The 22,449-nt window shown below is 42.8% G+C and overlaps 1 protein-coding gene across 1 annotated transcript in view; it reads right to left on the minus strand.

Moving 5' to 3' along the window:
* Positions 1-3,012: 3,012 nt before the first annotated feature.
* Positions 3,013-22,449, minus strand: part of ALDH1A3 (aldehyde dehydrogenase 1 family, member A3) — a 28,154-nt gene continuing 8,717 nt past the window's right edge. The window contains exons 4-12 of the mRNA XM_010083684.1: positions 22,082-22,143; positions 19,239-19,367; positions 16,727-16,840; positions 13,753-13,855; positions 12,569-12,753; positions 8,054-8,218; positions 5,715-5,872; positions 4,652-4,726; positions 3,013-3,386 (exon numbers count right to left, since the gene is read on the minus strand). Of these exons, the coding sequence (XP_010081986.1) occupies positions 3,314-3,386; positions 4,652-4,726; positions 5,715-5,872; positions 8,054-8,218; positions 12,569-12,753; positions 13,753-13,855; positions 16,727-16,840; positions 19,239-19,367; positions 22,082-22,143 (1,064 nt within the window). The 3' untranslated portion in view covers positions 3,013-3,313. The remainder of the gene's footprint in view (positions 3,387-4,651; positions 4,727-5,714; positions 5,873-8,053; positions 8,219-12,568; positions 12,754-13,752; positions 13,856-16,726; positions 16,841-19,238; positions 19,368-22,081; positions 22,144-22,449) is intronic.

Below are 22,449 nucleotides of genomic sequence, written 5' to 3' on the forward strand. Positions count from 1 at the left end.
AAAAGTGACAGCTTAAAGGGTAAACTAACAGACACAGGGTCCAGCTTTTATGTATAGAGCATTGACCACACTTTGGCACTTTTTAAAAATAGGCTGTTCTTCACAAATAGCAGAAGTGAATCTAAGTTCAGATTCCTTCACAGTCCCCCCTGAGATCCTGAATCTCCAGATACGCACATGCAAACACACACTCTGTGTTCAGTTCTGCTGTGTGGAAAACGTACCTCGAAATCATGTTGTCTCTTGTGAGCCCAGAGCACATTTCTGCTTGGGGACTACCGCTGGGTCACGGAATCAAGGGGAACAGACACAGGGCTGTTCAGGGAAGAGCCCCCTGTAACTACAGCAATACAGGGCCATTTTGTTTTAGCAGCATGAAACTGTAACCCTTTCCAGGGCTTACTTTTATTGACACAATAGGCCAAATTCTGAGTGAAATAAAAAACAGTGACAGGAGGATTCAGTTGAGTAGAAGTTGCCTGCTGATGGAAGGCGTCTTAACATATGCACTAGAGGGGATGGAATTATCTTAAAGCACTAATCAGCATAAATAAAAAAGCATTCAAGTTACTCCTCTGTTAAAATGAGTAAAGTCAATGGAAGTTTCCTGCTCCACCACCTTCCTTTCTGAGCTATATCAGTATGTAGCATTTAGAAACCATTTCACAAAGTTAAACATTTATTAGCAACAAGAACTATTACAAAAAGATACCCATAGTCTAAATATATACATGAGGTTTAAACATAGCATTTTCATGTACCTTTAGCTATAAAAATACATTAGATTAACTGTATCCTAATTTATAAATATAGTTCTTTATTTTTTAAAAAAAAGGATGTATTTAGTATGAAAGCCTTACTGTGCAATGAAAGAATATACACCCTCTAAAGGGTTATTTTAAAGTTAGTGTCTAGTGTTATATAACTTAGAGAATTCAGTGTATAGAGTCAAACCCTGATTTATACAATAAGAGATACACTGACTTTTAAAAAACTTGATAAGGGAATAAAAAGAGGTGAAATATATATCATACATATAAAGCCAGAATACTAGGATTTTAAGAATTTCAGATGATTTCAGTTTCAGCCACTGTTTATCAAAAATTAATACAGAGATACATCAAGATAACCAGCCTTTTACTGTTTGCCTTACCTCCCTACTGTCTGACTGCAGCCTGAGAAAACTGTCAAGTAGGCAAAAGTAAAATGTTTGTCTGAGAAGATGTTTGCACTCTTAAGTGTTTTACAAAAATAGAAACGTATATACAAATGTTCCCATTTGGCCTTTCATGGGGAAGGGAAGACATTATCTTCACTGGATGGGGAGATTTACCTGTCTCGCATATCCGTGGGAGGACAGGCTCCTAGTTACACACAACTGTTGGAGGTATGGTTCTTTTAAGAAGTTAAGCAGTGTTGAAGTGCAATTTCAACGGTCACTAACTAATAAGGAAGTTTAGGCTCATGCAAACTTTTCCTTTACGTACTGCCACCCACCTTCCTTCCCCCTCCAAAAAAAAGGTCAAGTCATGCAATAGAACTTGTTACTGACTGGGCATATCTCTGAGCAAACAAAGGTACTGGTTAAATCCTTGCTTGTGTCAGCGAATAGAGGTTAGACCTGCATTGCTGCTTTGAGCCCTGGCATCTGGAAAACTCGAGGCAGCAATCTTTACCAGCGCTCCATGGAGATCTGTGGATATGCCCTAAGGAAACTCTTATCAGCTTGCTGTCAGAGGATAGTCCCCTCGAGATCAGATAAACCTCCTAACAAGCTGACACCACTCACTCCTGCATACTTAGAGCTCCTGCGGACCTGGAACCAGTGGTTCTCTATTACAGAAGTGGGAGGAGGAGGAGGGAAAGTAGTGAACCCAGGAACGGAAGACAACATGTGGCTTATCATCAATCTCGTAGTAATGTCTGGGGATGCAAAGAAGTTACTCCAGGAGGTACTAAGGCATGAACTTGGCGTGACAGCCACTCCGTGGATGTTATTGATGTACAGGCGTGCTTATACAACTGTAAGCAAGAGACAACTCCAGGCAGTTTATTCCTCAGTGGAGGATCAGCTACTCTGTGCTTGCCACGAGATGACAGCACTCATGAGGACAACTGCTGCAAAGCTGCTGACACATTTAAGTCCAGCCACAGCTTATTCTGTGGTAACTGCTTCGTAAACCCACATCTTTAGCACTCAGTGGGTGCTTGGGGGCACCTGCCTTTTCATACTGTACTTCCAGAAATTTATTTTAAGCTACATTAATGCGGGATAAAGAAGCAGTGAGAAGAGCTTTTAAGTTTTACTCTCATAATAATAGCTCTGACTCAAAAAAATGTTCACACAGCCTGAAAGTTCCAGAGAAAGAGAGAGCAGGACAGCTTCTTGCAGCTCTTCTGCTCCCTCCCCCAGACCAGAAGGACTAGTGTGGGATGTTTTCTGTGGGGTATCTACCATACTACATGCTTAGCATTCAACTCTGTGTCATCGCAGTAAGTACAGTGCAAAATCCTCTTGCAAAAAGTGCTATAGTGAAGGTTTGAGTTACAATTGTGACTCTTTTGGAGCCAGAAGGGTTAGCAAGTCAGCAGTTTGCATTTGCAGCACGTGCCATGTTGTGCATACCAAAACATCAGGTTCAAAGGACACTTTACAGTCTAGCTCTGTTGGGTGACATACTGGCCCCAAAGGAATCCTCTAGGAAACTCCCATAAATCTCATTCAGGGCTAGAATATCACCAATATGGAGAATCCATACATTTTTAGAGAGACCAAGATAGCTCTTTCAAAGATAATTTCTTTACAGATCCTTCTATGAAAGCTTGCACTCCATCCCAAACTCCAGCTGCAGTCTTCACACAAACTCTGACAACCTCAGTCAGGTTGTGTTAACCCTACCGCTCAAGTCCGTTTACACCAAGCGAAACTCCTGTGCGCTGAAGGTGTTTAGCAGTCCATGCTAATGGTACCAGCAGTCTCTCTAACGTGCCGTTGATGTCCAAGTCCTTCATGGGTACAGTCTGAAAGGAGATGTCCTGCAAACACTGCGACTGACCAGCATTTTAGTCATGAGTAGCCACCAGATGTACAGCCAGGGACTTGTACAGGACAAGTGTGTGCTATGCTGCCAGTAGGGTCAGTTAAATCACATCTCGAAGAGCCAGTTGACAAAATGGAGTCCAGTAGATTCAGTGTTTCTAGAGGAATAACGTTAGGCGTTTCCATTTTCCTTCCTATCCCTCCCCTCCCCCTTGCTCTGAAGCATCCCCCATGTGTCACATTCAGAGTGTCAGCGTTTTAGGCCTTCTGTGTTCATGGACTTTTCTGGGAGAGTTTAATGGTGACCGTTTTCACTTCAGTATATTCTGCCAAAGCATATTCACCACTGGAAAACAAGAGAGAGGAGGGAAAGGGACCATAAATTGTAGTATGTTAACATGTACTTCCCTAAGGTAAGAGATTTCTTCACAAGTGCTTTTTAGCCACTGACTGACAGCTGCTGTAGGTGCTTCTGGTCACAGTAACCCACAAGATGACACCTTGTGACTCTCTGCCTAGTGAAAACTCAGTACTATTGTGAGGATCCAGAGAAGAAACATCCACGTACCCATAGTTATCAGTGCTTAGACAGGAATTAAAGTTACTTTTTCACTGAAAGCAAGCTTCTATTTACAAGATACCATATAATCAAGAGGGCACCGATTCTCCAGAAGCTCACACTGATGGCAGACCCCACCATTGCATTATGTCCTGGCTGGTGGAAACTGGCTCTATTCCTGTGCCTTGCCCAAGGGATAAGCCCCTGACATGCTTTAATTAGCCAGGCAGTCAGGCAAAGCAAGCCATAAGGTCTCAATAGATGTGTCCCGTTTGAGGATTCATTCGTTGCTGTGCTTCGCAAGTGAGGCATCTGAATGTCTCAAAGCAGCAGATGCACCAGAACAGCTACTGGGAATGGTTCCTGGAAATAAATCTGGCTTATGAAAGAAAAGGTGCATTAGATTCCTCTGAAGAGTCTTCTGAATGGTGTAATAAAACCTGCCTCTCTTCTATACATGCAGAAAATTATGATTTAAGACAACTTCTCAGCTCTACCTCTAACTTACAGGGTGGCCTTGGTTTAAAAATTTCTGCATTATTAACTTTCTGTAATTTAATAGGAAGCTTGGAAGGTGGGAGGTGATCTGAATGGAGTGGAATGATCTTGGAGTTCATTCCTTGTTGTTCCAGCTCCAACATTAGAAAGCCAGAGGTGCAAAGAGGCCCAACTCGGACCAGTGATACATCAGTCAAGGGAGGCCTGGATGCCACCATATAACGATGGAGGAGGTTTGGGGTGGTTATCAGTGTCCCCTGCCAAGGTGCCATACTTTTCCCTTGATTTAAAAATCTAACTTGTAAGGAAAAATGCTTGCAAGTGGGATTGACTGAGCTGGACTTAAGAGCTTATAAAGCAGATGAAGGTACTCCTGCAGGCACTGCTCACGTTCTCACATCTGTGCTGTACATCCACACTGGACTGGCTTAGCACCTCCCTGTGCAGGATGCTGCAGGCCTGATGGTTTAAAAGCAAATTCAACAATATTTTCAGAGAGTCACAGTCATTGTATTGTGTATCCACATATAAACAAAATATTGAGCAAAACTTACAGTTCTCTGCCATTGCCTGACATTTTAAAGCCACCAAAAGGAGCCTGTGCATAGAGCGCATTGTAACAGTTGATCCTACAATAAAAACATCGATTGTGAAAAGACATTTCAATACCAAGGAGAGGCAAGATGATAACAATAACAATACAAAAAAGGCTAAATCTCTCAGTTTTCTCTTTATGCAGATCATTCACTTGAGAAATCAGATTTTATCAATAAAAATCTTATTTTTCTACAGAAACATAAAACATTTGAGTGGTACTCGGTCTGACCCACATCTCACTTCATAGTCTCTAATGACTGTAAGACATTCATGCTCGAGCTGGAATTGATGCCGTGTTCAGGGCCATGCTTAAAATAAATAGTCCAACCTATTCCCTAGTTCAATGAAGCACATTCTGAGATTAACATATTTATTCAGAAAGCTGTCTAAACACTCAAAAGCAGACCCCAGCATCCATTTCCAGGTATAGAAAAATGTTGGACTGCATTAGAGAATTTTGTTGCAGGAAAACGAAAGCTTTAGCCCCATTTCTATAGACACCAGGTAGGAAAAGATAATGTAGATACTTCCTCAGCATCTCAGTCAGAGCAAATGACTGAAGAGAGACAGGTATGGTTTGGTGCTATAGGACTGTACCTTCAGGTATGTACAACACATGCATCCTTCAAGGCCCAACATCCCGTTTTTATGTAAATATTATTCAGAGGGAGATTGTGCTGGCACCAACTCTTGACATCAATCCTCTGTATGCATCAAAATCAGACACCAGATCAAATTCCTATCTTTAGTGGGAAAAAAAATCAGGATTCCATCTTTAAAATTATTCTAACATGAAGAAGTCAGCAAAAATAGCTATTTATCTTTCTGACAGTGGTGTGATGCCATCTACTGTCCATAATGATTTGTGCAGCTCAGACCCTATCTTCTGAGGAGAATATCAATAATTAAACAGACTAATGCTTCTTCCCTCCAGCGCTTACACATGATTCCAAACCATACATCCCTCTCCCCTCCCAGGAAACAAAATCCCAGCCCACACTCAGGTCCCGCACTGCTCACCAGACAGTTCCTGATTGCAGTGCAGAAGCTAGCGTTAGTGCTCTGTCCAGATTCTTTGTGAACACTGCAGCTGTAAGTCCATACTCAGTACTGTTGGCTCTTCTTATGACTTCTTCTATACTCTTGAACTTCATAATAGGCTGAACTGGCCCGAAAATCTGCACATATCAATTGAACATCAGTACAGGAAAGCCTCTGCTAATCATGGTAATTCTGAAGTAATCAGAATTGGGTACTGTATTTAAAATGTTATATCCTAGCCTTCTAGAAGTCACTGATAGAATCCCTTAAAAACTACTAATTAAACTGACTTCAAAGGAAGTACAGTGATGTCTTGTACTAGTTAATACCTGCTAAGATCCAACAACTGGAGGATCATCTATAACAATCAAAATAAGCAGAGTTTAATCTGGACATGTTTCAAATGATTCATCCTTACTCCATTTACAACTCTCCTTTTGGACTCAGCGAGTATACTCAAGAAGGAATTAATATATTTCAAGCATTGCAAGTTTTCTTCTTTGGTTTTTGCCCTGATTTTGTCATTGTATGCAGTTTATTTGCATGCAGTGCATTTACCACGTATGTGTTTGACCACAAACTTGGCTTCCCAGGTTGCCAGGATGAAGGCAGCCAGCACACACAATACTTCACGATTTCTGGGATGGAGTGTCTCCTCAGATATGGTACCAAAGGTGAGACACTTTCCTGGGCTGTAGTACAATAAACCCCCACCAAAAGTGAGACACAGTTTCACTTGTGCCACCTTGCGCTAAGCAGTTTGCCTGGCCTTTAGCTTCATACAAGTGTTTCCAAATGTCTTAGTTTTGGAAGATACAGGTACTTTACTGAAGCCTTGATCCCAGACAAAGGATGAACATGCATTTGCAACAAAAGTGCAAATGAATGAAACTGGATAAGCTACATGAATCATGACTTGGGATTTGGAGTCAGTTCATTTAAAAAAAAAAAGGCCTGTCATGGGATTTTCAGCTCTTATTCCCTCTATTTTTAGAATCTAGCTCATGCCCAGACTGACTGATATCTTTCCCAGGTTCCTTAGAGATTCTGTGGCAGATCTGAGACATCTAAACATTTTGCCAGGAGTGAACAGTAAGCAGCCTCATAAAAAGCACTAGACTAAACTGTAAAATACAAGTGCCAGTTGGACTTTGGCATTACTACTCATTTTCCATTGGGGAACATGATGAAAAGAAGATTAACTTGTATTTCAAAGGAATATCACAGGATCTAATCACATGCAGCTTGCTCCATTTTTCTGCATATGAATAATGAAAGACAGAGTATTAGATCTGCACTTTGCTGGCTTTGATCGTATTTTCATATAGGAAAAAAAAAAAAAGGTCAGACTCCAGGGATTGCACCATGAGAACGAAATCTGGGATTAGTTCAGAGGCTAAGGCTACTTGAGAAAAGTTCTTCAGTGGCAGTATAGCATGGCCATTCTTTCCCTCCTCACCAGCTTCAGGTCCCAGAGCTCTTGTCTCACCTTTCTGCAATAAAGCAACTCCTTTTTTACAAAGTAATGGAGCAAGAACACACATTATACTGTCCCCTGTCACTTTGAATCGGCATGCACCACAGCTGAGCAATTTCAAGTCTGGTCAGTAGGAGGTGCGTAAGAGCTGTCCCTCTGCATAGGAGAGCTTAACTCTGTCTTCAGAAAGCCTTCAAACTTCAGAGCAAAGAATACGTAGAATTGCTCCAGCCTGCCACAGTTTCAGTTATTTATATTTAAAATCAAGGATTCAGACAGAAACCCCTCCATCACCACTATTTCTTATTCAGAAGCAGCGTTTATAGCAGCTGTATCTAGGTAAGGCATGTGTTTGGATTTTGAGTTATATCAAGTTCTCCTGAAATGACACCCGAAAGCTTTAGGGTAGTATTATCTACTATGTTTTCATCTGGTTTGTTATTGTCTAGTGAGTACCCTCACAGGGCTACTTTCCTTTTGTAAAACCAAACAAAATGCAAGACGTTAGAAAGGGCTAGCAAACAGACACCTATTAATTTTACAAAAATTGTTGCTAAAACATTTGAACAGGTTTTTTGCCTGTTCTGCTCTCCTCCTTCTCCTCTCACAATCCTGTCCCTCCCGTCCCCCCCCACCCCTTCCCAATTGAAGCTCACCCTGCAGATACTTCATTAGTAGAACGGATTTCAGCATTAGGCAGTTGTTAGGACACTGAAATAAGTTAAACAAGGGAACCTTCTATTCTTCTCTCAGGTTTTCCCTTCAAACCACTACCATACCTCTTTTCTTTCCCATTTACAGTAGTAAATGCAGATAAATGTTCAGGTGACTTGTACTGTACCTCTTCTTTGGCGATACGCATGTTGTCAGTGACCTCGGAGAACACAGTGGGTTTTATGAACAGGCCTCTGTCTTCAATGGCAAGACCCCCACACTCCAGCTTAGCTCCTTCTTTCTTCCCACTTTCTATCAGCTCCAGAATTTTATCAAACTGTTTTTGGTCAATCTGTCAGACACAAAAGGAAAAGAAACAGACAGCAATGGCTTTATTATCACTGTTCCTGAGACCGGAGTCATGGTACGTGGCCCTGTCAGACCAGGGAAGTTTACATCCCATTCTCTGATGTGGCAGTCAGGCAATAAGCAGGCTGAAAGACAGGATGGGGGCATAGCCCTGAGTCACAGAAAACAGAAGGTGAAGTTCCATGTGATAGTTTAGGCTGATCTAATAGTTCGCTGCCACAGAGAGGGGGGCTCCCCACCTCCCCTACTTCTGCATCATGGATGTGCGCTCCCATGGCTCACCTCGCTCCAGCTCTGGGACTTACTGGCCTTCTCCAGGCACTGATTCAGCTCAGTAGCACCGTGAGAACAGCTTGAGATGGAAGAACCCAGTGAGCGCTGCCTCCATCTCTTTCCATACATGCACACTATGTGGACAGCCTCAGAGATCAGCCCTGTTAGTGAGGCAACTTCAGAACAACTACCGCACTGAAGCCACACTTTTAAAATCAGGAAGAGCCTTTCATGGATCTTAGAGTTTAGTGCCATCCCAGCATTTTTTTGGTTCTCTGGACTGAGAGCCATACCCAGACCAGGACACTGAAGTCGTGGAGCTGTGCAGCCCTACACCAGGACTTGGAGGAGACATCAGAGAAATTTCTGATCAGTACTGGTCCTTTTCTTGTGCTCCACATGCGGCAGTGTACTGCAGGTGCTGTCAGGTTTCCGACAAAAAGATGTGGCTATTTGCATGATGCATAATTAAGCAATGAAACACTTCATCACAGCACACTGCAGATGGTAGAAGACTTTATGGAGATGTTTTAAAAAAAGTAAAATTACCAAAAACCTCCACAAATTCATTGAGGGGATTAAATAAAAGACTCCACCCACTGGTTCAAGGTGCCCTGGCAGCTTGGGAAGTTATTCTGAATGCCAGGTGTCTCCAGAAGCCTGTACTCATCCAATACTCCTCCCTAGGCATCTGGTTTTATTTCAGCAGGGCCAGTTGCCAGTTGGGACTATTTACACGGAGTGTTCAACACTCAAGTCCTCCAGGTTACAGGCTATATCCTGTCCCTTGTTAATCCTGGCCACACACAATCTAAATTTTCATGCTTTTAGACAAATATCAAAGCTTCAGGAGGGTGGCCTTGGGATACTTCTGATCCACAGCAAGAACAGAGAACAGCACATCTCCTGCCACACAGATGTGAGTATCACATGCACTGCAGACAGCTTGTACTAAGTGCTCATGTTCTGTCGTGTGTCAAGATACTACTCAAGAAAGCACTTGATACCTGCTACTGCACGAGGAAATGTGTGCCCTCATGTAGGATACACAGCATCACATAGTAAGTTTGGCAGGTGTCATACATATTGTCTATTTGTCTGGTTGCTTAGCTGCCAAATGTAAATAATTTGAAAATATCTGCAAGTGCTTTCCATCCTGGCATGTCTGTGATCCAGACCAATCCAGTTCATCCACTTCACATCACAGAAAACAAAACAAGGATATTTATACAGCTGTAACTTGTTGCAAGGCAAACTATAGTTAGATGAAAAGACACTGGGGAAAGAAAACATTTGTAAAAATGACATGCAAGGGTGGAACTGTTTGTCGTTGTAACGAGAGCTTGCAAAGCTTGTTTAAATTCTGTCCCCTACTCCACAATTATTTATGGTTCGAGTGTTGACTTCTATTAAAAACACATGATCTGGCAGAGCAAATTCTACTATTTGTCCATCTAATTCAAAAGAGAGGAAGGCTTCTGAGAACCCCCAAATCTTTATATCTTGCTTCATTTAAGTCAAGGCTGCAAGAAGCAGTTTTTCCTTTTCCGAACCTATCTTTTGTAATCCTACAGAATAACTCCACAACGGTGTCCAACACGCTGTTGGACACATACTCTTTCTACTTAAATATTTAACTTTTATGCTTTAATCTTAAAGCAAACAAACATCCAGAGTCTAAGGAAAATACCATCTTAAAAATCAAACAATAGGTTTTGGGCTGAATAATTTCTGGCTAGCAAGTGCCACGAGGCAGCCTTAGTGCTTTTTTTTTTTTTTCTGTAGACCAGGCCTTACAGTCCCCAAATCCCAGTGGCATTCTACAGTGACAAAACTAGTTTAATCTTGTTCCAATCTAATCCTTGCTTTAGTCCACCAGGACTTTAGTCTCATCTAATGCAGTCTGCTGTTCACAACTATATAATGCACCGGTTAACCAGTTTGCTGTCTGTGCAGATTGAGTTTATTACTTCCTGTGATCCAGCTCTCAGGAATCCAAGGTTACAAAATGCCCTCGGTCTGCGTTTGAGGCTGGCACTCAAACAGTCCTGACCACCCCTCAGGTTTCCTGTGGCGTCCTTTGAATTCCAGCCAGCCAACAAAGTCAGACACATGTGAGTTTTGGAGAAGTCTCATCAGAAGCATGCCTCATTTCTGTTTAAATATAATAGTGTTTAAATTTGACCTAATTTTGATCAGAGCAGTGCAGTTTATATCAGCATAACCCAATATTGCAGCTGACACAGTCTTTTCCCCACACCCATGCCACAGGCATCCACGCCAGTGCACACTGATCCACATCAGGGAACTGACCTGAGTAAAACCTTTCTTCCTCACTTCCAAAAAGGCAGGATTAGACCTGAATCAGCCAGTTCCCCAATGTATTTCATAAGTGCAGTGCAATATAGGAACAAACAGCTGCACTCAGGACTTTTCCAGCACTAGATTACATCAACTTTAAGCCCTGGTGGACCAGTATTGTCCATCACCTCATCTTGTCCTGCACAAGGGTGTCTCAGCAGCTCCTTGGAGCACTATGCTCCGCCGTGGTGCGGTTTGGTTTCACTGAGCAGTAGCTCAAAGTTTCACTGCAGAGGCTCTGCTATTTTACACTTCCTGAACTCTCTACAAGTTGCAGGTCCTGTTGTCTGGCACTTGGAGCTGATGTAGGACCAGAAAGATCATGGGCTACAACCACTGTCAGCCTGAAGGCTAGCTCCAGCTCCTCCAGCTTAGATCACTGCCTTCTAAGCCAGTGATCATCCCAGAATGGGGTCTACGCAGCAGCCTGGGGCCATTTTTGTAATGCTGTTGTGTATGTTCATCATGACCCACACAGAAGGAGAATGAAAGCAATGACCTGGATCTCCCTGCTGGAGAGAGATGAAGGAGAAGAACAAGACAGATTGTTTTTCTTTGTGATTCTTCCCTTATCCATCAGTTGAAGACAAAAAAACCCTCACAGCAGAGCAGGTTACTTCAGGAACAGAGGAACAATTTGTTCTAGAAGCTTCACATTTGAACAGCAACTTGTGGGCAGGTGTGAATCTTTGCTACTTTTGGAGGTATTTTAAGACCTTGTGACACTGCATCATCACTCTCTTCTGCTTGAATTTCTGTGTATTGCATCTTATAGCATAGGCTCCCTTTCCTAAGACTGCTGAGCAGTTTGAAATCTCTTTCTAGGCAAATTCCAGGGATAGATGTAGCCCCAGCATGAACAGGGGATGTACATCATCTCATTCCCCATGTGTGAGGACATGCAATGAGGTTTTGCCATGAACAAATCACGTGTAAATGGGCCTAGATCCAGATAAGGGGAGGAGAATATAATCACAGCCATCCCTTCTCTGGGGGATCTTATATAGTATCAAGGAAGAAAAACTCCCAGTGCAGAACTGAGAACCGGCGGCCTAGGCTGTAGATTGCTGGGATTCCCCCTTTTTTTGGTAGCAAACAGGGGCCCTCTTAGAAGATCTGACCCAAGGATCATCCTCTTCCAGAGCTCTCTACCACAGCTCAGATTGCTTTGGAAGGAAAAAATAAGAGGAAAGCTCTGGAAGCATTGACAAGGCTGATCGTGACAGCAGCTTGGCATGGTTCTTCCTCCTAATTCAGCTGAAACTTCTCCAAAGAATCAGAAAGAGAGCAGAGGAAGAGAGGGAAAGTGGGGACTCAGGAGTCCCTGGGCTCTAACTACTTGTCATCACCAACACAGCCAAGAAGCTGAATGGACGTTTCCACAGCTGCACTCTTCTGTGCATTGCAATTTCCTGCTGCAACATGCTTTGTATTACTGTACCAGGGAGACAGCCCCTTCCATAAAGCTGGATAAGAAGTGAATTAAATACATTTGTGTTTAAAAAAAATACAACATAACATTTCAACAGTTGTGATTAATTGATATTTAAAATAGAGAGAAAAATAAAGCCATGATACATTACTCACCCCTCAGCACTTCTGCTGGAACCATATTTGCAAAGATAATATTTACACAAGGAAAATTAAACAAAAAACACAGCCGAAAACCAAACAACAACTGTTCCAGGCACACAGTTACCTGGGGCCCTTGTTCAGTTCTGGCATCAAAGGGGTCTCCAACCAGTCGCTTCTTGGCATACTCCACGCTGCGCTTGACAAACTCCGGATAGATCTGCTCCTCCACAAACACTCGCGAGGCAGCCGTGCAGCACTGCCCTTGATTGAAGAACACGCCTTGATGGGCACATTCCACTGCCAAGTCCACTGCAACAGGAGGGAGAAGTGTTACCACATGCACTGTTTCAGCCTTACAGTGTTTCCAGACTTGTTTTTTCCTTTCTCTTTTGAAAACCTCCTTAAAAATATGCCAACAATGGTCCAGACCCATTGAAGGCGCTCACATACTGCCCCCAAACCAGATCTCTTATTATTTGCACCCCACTTCCTGCCTTTTGTCTCAAGGTCTGGTTTGCTATAGCTCCTGATACTTTCCTCCACAAGGACTCACTGAGGATAGCAACCAGTCTTTCTTGCTATGGGAATTCAGGTGTGGATTCCTAGATACATCGGTTCCTGAAGACTAGTTTCTGTAGTGATTGTTTCGAAAGCAATGTGCCCTTCTGTTGCACAGCCAGCTGGGACGGGGTCCTCGCAATGCTCACTGTTAGCGGATGGCACACATTCCTCTGGCTTTCAACCTCTGCTGTGCTCTGCAGGAGAGTGGAGAGTATTTTCGGCAAGCCAAATAGGACTTTCCAACCACTTTGGTGGTCACAGGTTACACGTATCTCTTAGCTCTACTCACTAATGCAACAAAGTCACAACAGAACATGCAAAATGAGTCCTGCAGATCCCCAGGATAGAGGGGGAGGCTGGATTAGATCAGGTTCTATGAAACCTTCCTGTTATAGCAATGCATGCAGAGTGGCTGCATTTTAGAAAACTGCTTTCCCCACTGCTTGTCTCAGACTCTGCAGTACTGCCAACCACAAAGAAGGCACCACAACAGCAGAAGCGCACAAATGTGAGATTTATCTGCAATTTCAGCCATCTCCAGGGAAGACATCTGCTCATTTGCCATCGGAACAGTCCCCGTGCTGGGGAAGAGCTCCAGTGAAGCAGAACCACATCCTGTTCTTGGATAGAGGTTTCCTCCAGCCTTTGTGTGGATGTAGTGGCAAACACCAGTCCCGCTAGCTGCCAAAGGACAGCAGAGGCACACAAAAGCACTGCACTCATAGCATCTTAGTTGCCAATACTTACAGTCTGCATCTGCGCACACGATGCAGGGGTTTTTCCCTCCAAGCTCTAATGTCACCCTTTTGAGGTTGCTTTTGGAAGCCGCTTCCTTGATCAGTTTTCCAACCTGTAGCATTGAGACACAAAGGGGACATGAGATTTTCCCCTGAAAGTCTTAACTCAGTGTGTCAAGTGTGATGCTAACAAGGGTAGAAGAGCCTGGTGGGTGGCTGAAGCAGGTAGGAGTCAGGGATGGCATTATTAAATGGTTTAACTGTGGGCCTTGATGGTTTGTGAGTTTCACTTTCAAAAACTGGGAATTCAACTTCTTAGAGTAGGTCTTGCCAAGGCCATGGTAAGAACTCACTGTTCCTGTTCCACTCCTGTACCAGAAAGCCATGTAGAGGTTTTGACATTTAGAAGAAAACTTCCTCTTTCTGACAGTTTAGGCTGAGCTGCACCACACACAAGAGTAGCTGACACATGTTCCAAGGCAATTCTTGAGGATGTCAACAGCCAAGCTCTGGCTAGCTCTGCTGTGACACCTTCTGCCCAGGAACCTGCTCTGACCATCTGGTGGAATTTATCTGGAAAGGATTTACCCTGCTTCCAGAATTTAATCAAAGTAATGTCAAACTACAGGTTTTTCCCCCCTAGAAAAATAGTTTCATATCAAATGTTTTCCCCAAATTCTGACTGATGGTCTATTTCTTTTTAATACTGATAACACCAAAACAGCAATTTCTCTTTCTGTTTTAAAAAAATTGAATTCCTCACAAGAAGAGCATAAATCAAGCATCAGACTCATTTAGTAATCTAGTTTTGTTGGAAACAATGTGATTTAATACTATTTGGGACCTTCAATTGTTAAGGCAGGTTATTTTTTTAACTGTGACCTTATACTTGAATTCCTTCATTTTGCAAGTGGTTTTCTTGTATTTTACCTTTGCACATGCCAAACTTAACTTCATTTCTGCCCCAAAACACTGTTGCCCTGGAGTGGAGCTGTGAGCAAGGAAAGCATGGGGCAGCTGGCTGGCAGTTATAGGTCGGCATTTCTCACGGTTTGCCTTTGTAACTCGAGAGAGACTCCTGAACCTAGTAGTACAGATCATCTCTAGTCACTCAGCAGCCTGGTCCTAGAGACAGCAGAAATAAGCGATGCATCCTGCTGCAGATACACAGAGCTTCACAAGAGGCATTCCTACAAGGTAGCTGTCCGAAGAGGAGTAGTTAAACTAAGGGAAAGAAAGAAATCTAGATGGGAAAATTCTCATGGAGTTGAAGATCAGTATTTCCAGGCTGGCTCTGAGCCCAAGCTGGGGCTTAAAAACTAAGTCAAAATGTATTTTGAATTAGCTTCACTTCCTGGCTCAGAAACAGTAGCGTTACGCTGCAAATACTGCAGAGATGCAGCTCAACACAGATGGGTGGGGCAGGAAGAAAACACTTCTAAATTACACACACATTAGCAAAGAATCTGTCTCCCTCGGTGTTTCCTGCACACCCATGGATTAGGAAAACAAGCACAGCACAGATAGGAGATTTTTTGCCTACAGGGTCCAGCAGCTGAGATTTTCCTTCTGCCCCTAATCCACAGGATACTCCTTTTTAATTAAAAACCCAGACAGAACCATGTGGGCTGGGTGAGTCTATAAACTCTATTGTTTTCACACAGCCAGCAGCTAATCTGGGCTAAAAGTTTCTGATCTAGGATTTGGAGAGCAGCATATATCTGGGTAAACTCCTAGGTTAGAGCAACTATCAAGAGAGTAAAAGCTCCTTGTGAACTTCTACTTTCTTGAGTTCGTGCTTGTTTCCCATGATCCCTGTACAGAAACGGAGGCTTAAAACACCTTCTCCTGGGGATAAGCGAAGCAGTGAGCATGTGCACAAAGCCACTAGATGGTACTGTTGTTAAATGCAGCAGCTTTGGAGTGTTCAGTGAGTTACCTTTACCGACCAAGAATACCATTCAAGGTAATTTGTCATCATTATGCAATTAGATTACACTCTGCAATTATGAGGATAGGTATAAGAATAGATGAATTTGGCAAATGCTCAGCAAGAATAATGTTACTCAAAAAAATAAAACTGAAAAAACTATATTTGCCTCAACTGCACCCATTGGTGTCAGCATTTCCATTGTCTGGATGCTGCCTCTCTTCAGGGGGTGCGTATATATTGAAAAAAAAAAATCTAGAGCAGTGAATGGAAGAACATTCTCATTTCTAAGCCAGTTTTTGTTTGAGGATTTGCAGTAGTGATTACTGGAGACAAATTTGTTTGCATGCCACAGCTGCGCTCCGTTCTGTGGACTAAGCCAAGCCATGCGCTCCTTTCCGCCATGTAGGTACAGAAGAGGACGGCTGTCAGTGTCTGATAGTGCAGAAGTCTCGTTTCCACCCCTCTCTTAAGCAAGGCAGCTGTAGCTATTTACAGGAAAAAACTGAATAGAAGACGCCTTACTGCGCAGGTCTCAAATGAAGCTCAAACGTTAATCCCATCCACGTCAGCCGAGGAAGCCTTGGGCACGGGGCCATGTTTTTATTTAAGTCCTAGTTCCTCAGAAGTAACTAAAGCTGAGGAAGAATTGTTCAGGGCTCTGACTGACATGTTTTCCACTTGCACACGCTTGCAGGGCAGGACTGGCAGGCAAACTTGCCCAGAAGCCCCGTCCAGTCAATGACATGATGTTAAGTCACTGCCAGCCTCTCCTGCAGGCTGTCTTTATGTCAGAGCATCTATTACTTCTGTTCTTACAGAAATGTGGTGGTTTGGCGAAACCCAGCTTACAGAGACGCGAGATTATCACAAGCCTGAATTAGACAAATCACAAACACTTCTGAGAAATCCTGTCACATGGAATATGATGGAAAATGGTGTTGGCTATACAGAAATCACTAACACTTCATTGGTTCAATCTTCTGTGGATGGCAGTTTTAGAAGAGAATGCAAAGAGGAGCAGCAGGTGTTTTATGAGAAATCCATTGCCTACCTTTGTCGATCCAGTAAAAGCAATTTTATCAATGCTGTGGTGGGTAGAAATAGCAGCTCCAGCTGTGGGTCCATAGCCTGGCACAATGTTCACCACACCTGGAGGGAAACCCACCTAAAACAGAGGTTAAATACAGAGAGATTTTGAGCACTCTGGAGCTGATCTGCTCTCCTGAGAGGGCAGTTTGGTTCTCAGGAAGCTTGAATTAGTTGCACTATATTCCTTGTAATTAAGAATTGCAAGGTGCAGAGCCCACACCAGATACATCACTGTTTTCCAGACTTACCAGTAACGTGGCTGTGTGCTACCAGCTGGAGTAGACGTGGGTGAAACTAACAGCCATGCTTAGGAAATGCCAAGTTTCAGTAAGAATTCTTGGAGGAATCCCAGTTTCAAGTCAAAAGAGAGGGAGTCTTTTGGCCAAACTTGGCCCCCAGCTACTGCTGTGCAGCTGGAGCCAAGGGGTAACTGAATGAAAGTTTGTTTTGAACAAAGGTTGACATTTGTGGTTCTTCAGGGGCCAGAGGGATTAAGAAGTCAATAAAATCTCACTAAATGATGGGGCTAATAAAACAGGAATACAAGAGCAGATGGTAACAGACTCATGCCAGTTTCCAGCACATTTACAACCTAGATTAGCCAACTAGCAATTTTGCCAGAAGAGACAAATGGCAAAACTTTAGGTGAAATTCTAGTGCAGCACTTACTGGTCTGGTTTTAGTACCTGAAACTGAGTTTCAAGGCTTATGCTGTTCTGGGCTAGACTTCCCCTGCTACTGATTGCACAAAGTTGTTTTCCCTGCATTTTCTAACAATGGAATTGCAGGATATGAAGCACTCACTTCATTTCTTGTGGCTTTTTAATATAAAATCTCAATAAATGCAGTTGCTCCTTCCTAATACAGAAAAAATGAAGTAGTTGCTCATGTACTGTCTTGCAAAAAATGATCTTCATAAGACTTTTTTTTTTCCTATTTCTTCTTTTCATAAATTGGAAGGGCAGTCTGATTTTTTCTATGAATGTGACAATGATAAAAGTGAGTTTAATAGAGTTTACATCTTGGCTAATGAGTTTTCAAGAAAATACTGCATGTCAAACTGTGCAAGTAATGGTGTTTGGAATCAGCACCAAAGCCACAAGGAAGCAAAAAATTGGTTCAGGTCACCCTGAGCCAAGGAGTTTTCTCTGTTTTTCAGCAAAAAATGAAAGCCAAAATATTTTGGTTGGCCCAAAATTATTTCATTGAACCTAACACATAGCTTTGTTTATGTGTTAACATCTTTTGCATCCTTTCAAAGACCAAAAAAAAAAAAAAAAAAAAAAAGTATAACTTATTCTTCTGAAAGCTGTGAAGAATTTAGCTAATTTTGGGCGGAGAGAGGAGCATCTTCAAATAAAATTATTTTGCTCTAATTACACTTCTGCCTTGAAGGATAACTGTAAGAAACAGGCAGCTTAGAATTTCAGCTCAAAAAATTAATTTCACCAGAATTGAATGGGGTTTTTGGGGGGAATGCTATGCCTGTGTTTGGGGAGCTGTATGTCAGAGTGAAAAAAGCAGTGGCGTGGCAGGGCTAACTAGAAGTCATGACAACTGCACCCTATGCTCACTCATCTTATGTAATATAATTAAATCAATTAACTGTAGGAGATACTTAACTGTAAGTATTTTTGCACTGCCCTTCCTGATGGAGGAGCCTTAAGTGTCAATTCTTAACATATCTTTTTATTTTCTCCCAGGCTAAGCCAAGAGCAGACAAAATCATCATTAACGTTTGGCTGAGCCTAAAAAACAGACTTTTTCAGCTGAGAGGCAAAAGCATATCTACAACCCTTCTAGTTTTCCTCATAATTAGTCACACACACATACATGAAGCTGACTCACTGACCAGTGCTGGAAGGTACTGTGCGCCTCCCACCACCTCAGTGGGATTAGTAGATCTGAGAGTACCTGAGATCCTACCTGCCAAGCCCTCAAACAACATTTTGAAATCCCAGCCTATGATCTTCCCTTTATGTCAGTATCGAGTTGGTTTTACAGGCCAGATATAGCTAAATTGTTCTATGAACTACAGAAATTATGAGGAATTGTTTCTCGTGGCACTCTGTCTTGGTTGAATTATCCCACTTCAAAATGGTTCAAACACAACACTGCTGTCTAATCACACCCTTTTTTGTCCCATTGTCTAATAAAACTGAGCTGTAGTCTTTCCCTCATTTGGGAGAGGGAAAGAGAAGGCAAAGGAATAAAAGCACCATTTTTTTCTCTCTGCAGCTTCCCAAGAAAGGAGAAAAACCTACAGGTTTTGTGATCTTTTCTACCTCCCAGCCAGCCACTGCTGGTCATGAAGGACTTCGTAAGAAAAGACTGAAGACGGAGGTTGTTCTCACTTTCCTCTGTGAGGCTTTAGTATCTTTAAAACCTAAAAACCTACACAGCCAATTAAAAATACAATCTTGCTTACGACCTTAAAAGAACAGCACCTAGATGGGATGTTTGGATTTCCTTACCTCCTTGATCAGGGAGCCAATGTACAGCGACGTGAGAGGAGTTTGTTCAGCTGGCTTGATAACCAAAGTGTTTCCACAGCACAGCGCTGGTGCCATCTTCCAAACCAGCATTAGCAATGGGAAGTTCCACTGCAAGAACACAAGGCTGGTCAGATCAGCTCAGCACAGTCACCTACTCCCTTCCACACAGCCTTTTCCCCACCTTCACAAAGCTCAGGGAGAAAGAAGCAACTGGGAGGCCAGCCACAAAGAGAAGTGCCTGCTTACAATACTGTGTTTGCTTGGGCTACGGAGTATAACTTCCTTCCTCTCCCCTTGAGATCCCAAATATTGCTGGCAGTCCTCAAGCTAATCCTGTAAATTGGACAAACCTCTGCATGATGTGACCTCATTCTTTACAGGAGTTTGCTCACACTTTGTTTAGGATTTTGGCTGTGCACAGAAATCATGTTGGAGGCAGTGTCCTGATGCATCACTTTTATAAAGCATCGTTATGTGGGGGAATCAGAGGGTGCAACTGCTCATTGAAAAAAACTCATTTTTCTGTGTTAGGTATTGGCTGAGTACTCAGGAGTTACACAATGTCATTCAATTCCAGATTTATAACTAGGAAACTGCAGCGGGTGTCCAGTCATGGAAATCCAGGGAAGGTCTTAGACTCCTTTCAGATTGTAAATTGCTCCTTTCCAATTAGTTTTCTTATTTGGAATTAGGAACCAGGCCACATCAGTTTCCTCTGTGCTAATCTCTTTCATGGTCCTGTGTATTTGTAGATCTTGGAGCCTCAGCAAGAAGTGGAAAATCTAGCTCACACTGAATCTGAGAAAGGTCATTTGGCAGCAGAAAGGATTTCTTCATTAAAAATAATTAATGCTGCTTTAGGGATGATGGAAGCAGGCCAACAGTAAGGGGACTTCTTGTCAAGACTCAAGCCAAGGGCCTTCAGCTGTCAGCAAAGAAGCCAGATATGTTAGGAATCCACAAATTCACACTTACAAATAAATTAGCAGTGTAGCTTTTAAGAGATGAGTTCTGCTCTAACCCAGCAGCCCTGAAACAAAGCGGAATTTAGTCTAATGTGCTATTCTTCAACTTGCCTCTCCCTCTTTCCCAGACCTGTTTCGTTTCAGTGATCTTCTCCAACGGCCACATCCCATAATTTGCCCATTTGTCTTTTTCTCCTAAGCCTTCTTGAAGGCCTGACTCTGCAGCTGGAGCCATCCACACCTACAAGACTTTTCTACACTTCCAGAACATGACTTAACTCCATTAGGAGCTTTCTGTTCCAGAATGGCTGCTGAAAGTAACAGTAAAGGACTCCAGGGCTGCCTCATGACATCACCTTGGGATAAAGTTCAGTCATATGCTGCACTTTCTAAGAACTTCCCTTGCTAAGAACGTTGGTTTAAATATAGTCAAGCCACAGGAAAAAGGGAGGACTGCTAATTGGTCTAGGGAGAGATATGCAGAATAGTGACAGAATCTCCTTAAACCAAGTAGGAATATACAAACCCACAGACTGTTGGTGTTACAGAGCAAACTGGGAAAAAAACTGAAGGGGATTTGTTCTAAGTAAACTAAAGACAGATGTGGTTTTGTTGACCCCAATCATCCTTTTTACAAACACAGTGTTGAACTTGAGTCAAATTTGTTTCTGTACTTTGCTTATATTTATTGCTGATGTAGGGTCAAGCTGAAATATTGGAAGTCCCATTATGTCCCCTTATAGTGGCGTTCCAAAGCATCCTACGTGTAGGCTTTTAAAGGGATAGTTTTCAAAGCATTACTGGGTGCCAAAGGTGGCTGAGTGTGACAGGAGATAACTGAGTTGGTGATCAATGTGAGGAATCTGATGGTTTGATCTTAAGTCATAAATTCTAGGTGCACACTGCTTGGTCAGCCAGAAAAGCTGTGCAGAATTCATCAAGCCAAACATCTGACGACTAGTACTGACCGTCTTCCACGGTGCCTCACCCTGACATTGCTAAATAGACTGCACCAACTTATCACTCAGTCCTGATGAAGGAAAAGCAAAATTTCCCCAGATATCTTTGGGAACTGGTCCAGACCTGGTATTCCTGGGATTCAGCAAATCCAATACCCCACATGCATTTCTTTTAGTCTCTCCTATAACCTTATCCCAAAGGTCAAAATCTTCCATGGATTCTTATTGATCCAGGTATCCAAACAGATAATCTCGGCACACCACCATTTGCCTCATGACCTAAACGATACCTCATTCAAAGCATTTTACAACCAGATAGGAACAAACTGTGTCCCCCATACAGCTGCAAATTCTTCCTGGCTGTCTGTTTAAACAGAGCAAGACACACACTGAAACTGGAGGGATTCCAAGAACCAGCCACACTGTCCCCTCAGCAGAGAATGAGACCTCAAGGAAAAGTAAACTCTGTTCAGAGATATTTAATCACAGAAAGCTCAGAGAACAGCCAGGTGTTATTAATAATGGAATATGATTTAAAACTCAAAGCTATGCAGCAGCACTAGGCAGCAAAAAGCTAGCACACGTAATGCCAAGATGGTTGTCCCAGCAGTGCAAGAGTCAGAGAGCTCTGACTGGTCTCTGGTGACTGGTGTCAGCCTTAGAGAGGAACAGAGCATCTGATTAGGAGACCCACCCTTCTATTGCAGAGGATTTTGTGTTGCCAAGAGCAATTGGCATGGGGGTAAAACAAGAAACTACATCAGGCAATGGAGATGGGAGTTCCCTGCAGAACAGCTGTACTTAACTAGGAAGCAAATGGCTGCAGTACAAGACGGGCAGTGCACAAGTTCTTCTTCCAGTTCTAAGGGAGATGCAAGGCACCATCACTGCTACTTACTGGAGTTATGGCTCCACAGACACCCATCGGTTCGTGCCTGGTGAAACAGACAAAATTTTCATCTGCAAGACAAAAGAATAAAAGAAGATGAAACAGTCAAAATCCTTGCTTCTACAGAAAAAAAGACTGCACACTAAAAGGTTGGAGACAGAACTAAAACCATATCAGATAAAGAATCCGATATCTCTTCATCTTAACTCCTGCCTCTGGGACATCCCAGGCAGATGAAGATTTGTCTGAGAATAGGTCTTGTGTCAGCTCAAAAGCCAAATACTGCTCACAGTCACAGTGGAGCCTTTTAAAACCAGGGGTTCAATTCCTTCTGCAAACACCCTGTATTGAGGCTAAGGGGAGGATAACTCCCTACC

Source organism: Pterocles gutturalis, unplaced genomic scaffold (assembly GCF_000699245.1).
Source record: "Pterocles gutturalis isolate BGI_N339 unplaced genomic scaffold, ASM69924v1 scaffold4755, whole genome shotgun sequence".
Lineage (NCBI taxonomy): Eukaryota > Metazoa > Chordata > Aves > Pterocliformes > Pteroclidae > Pterocles > Pterocles gutturalis.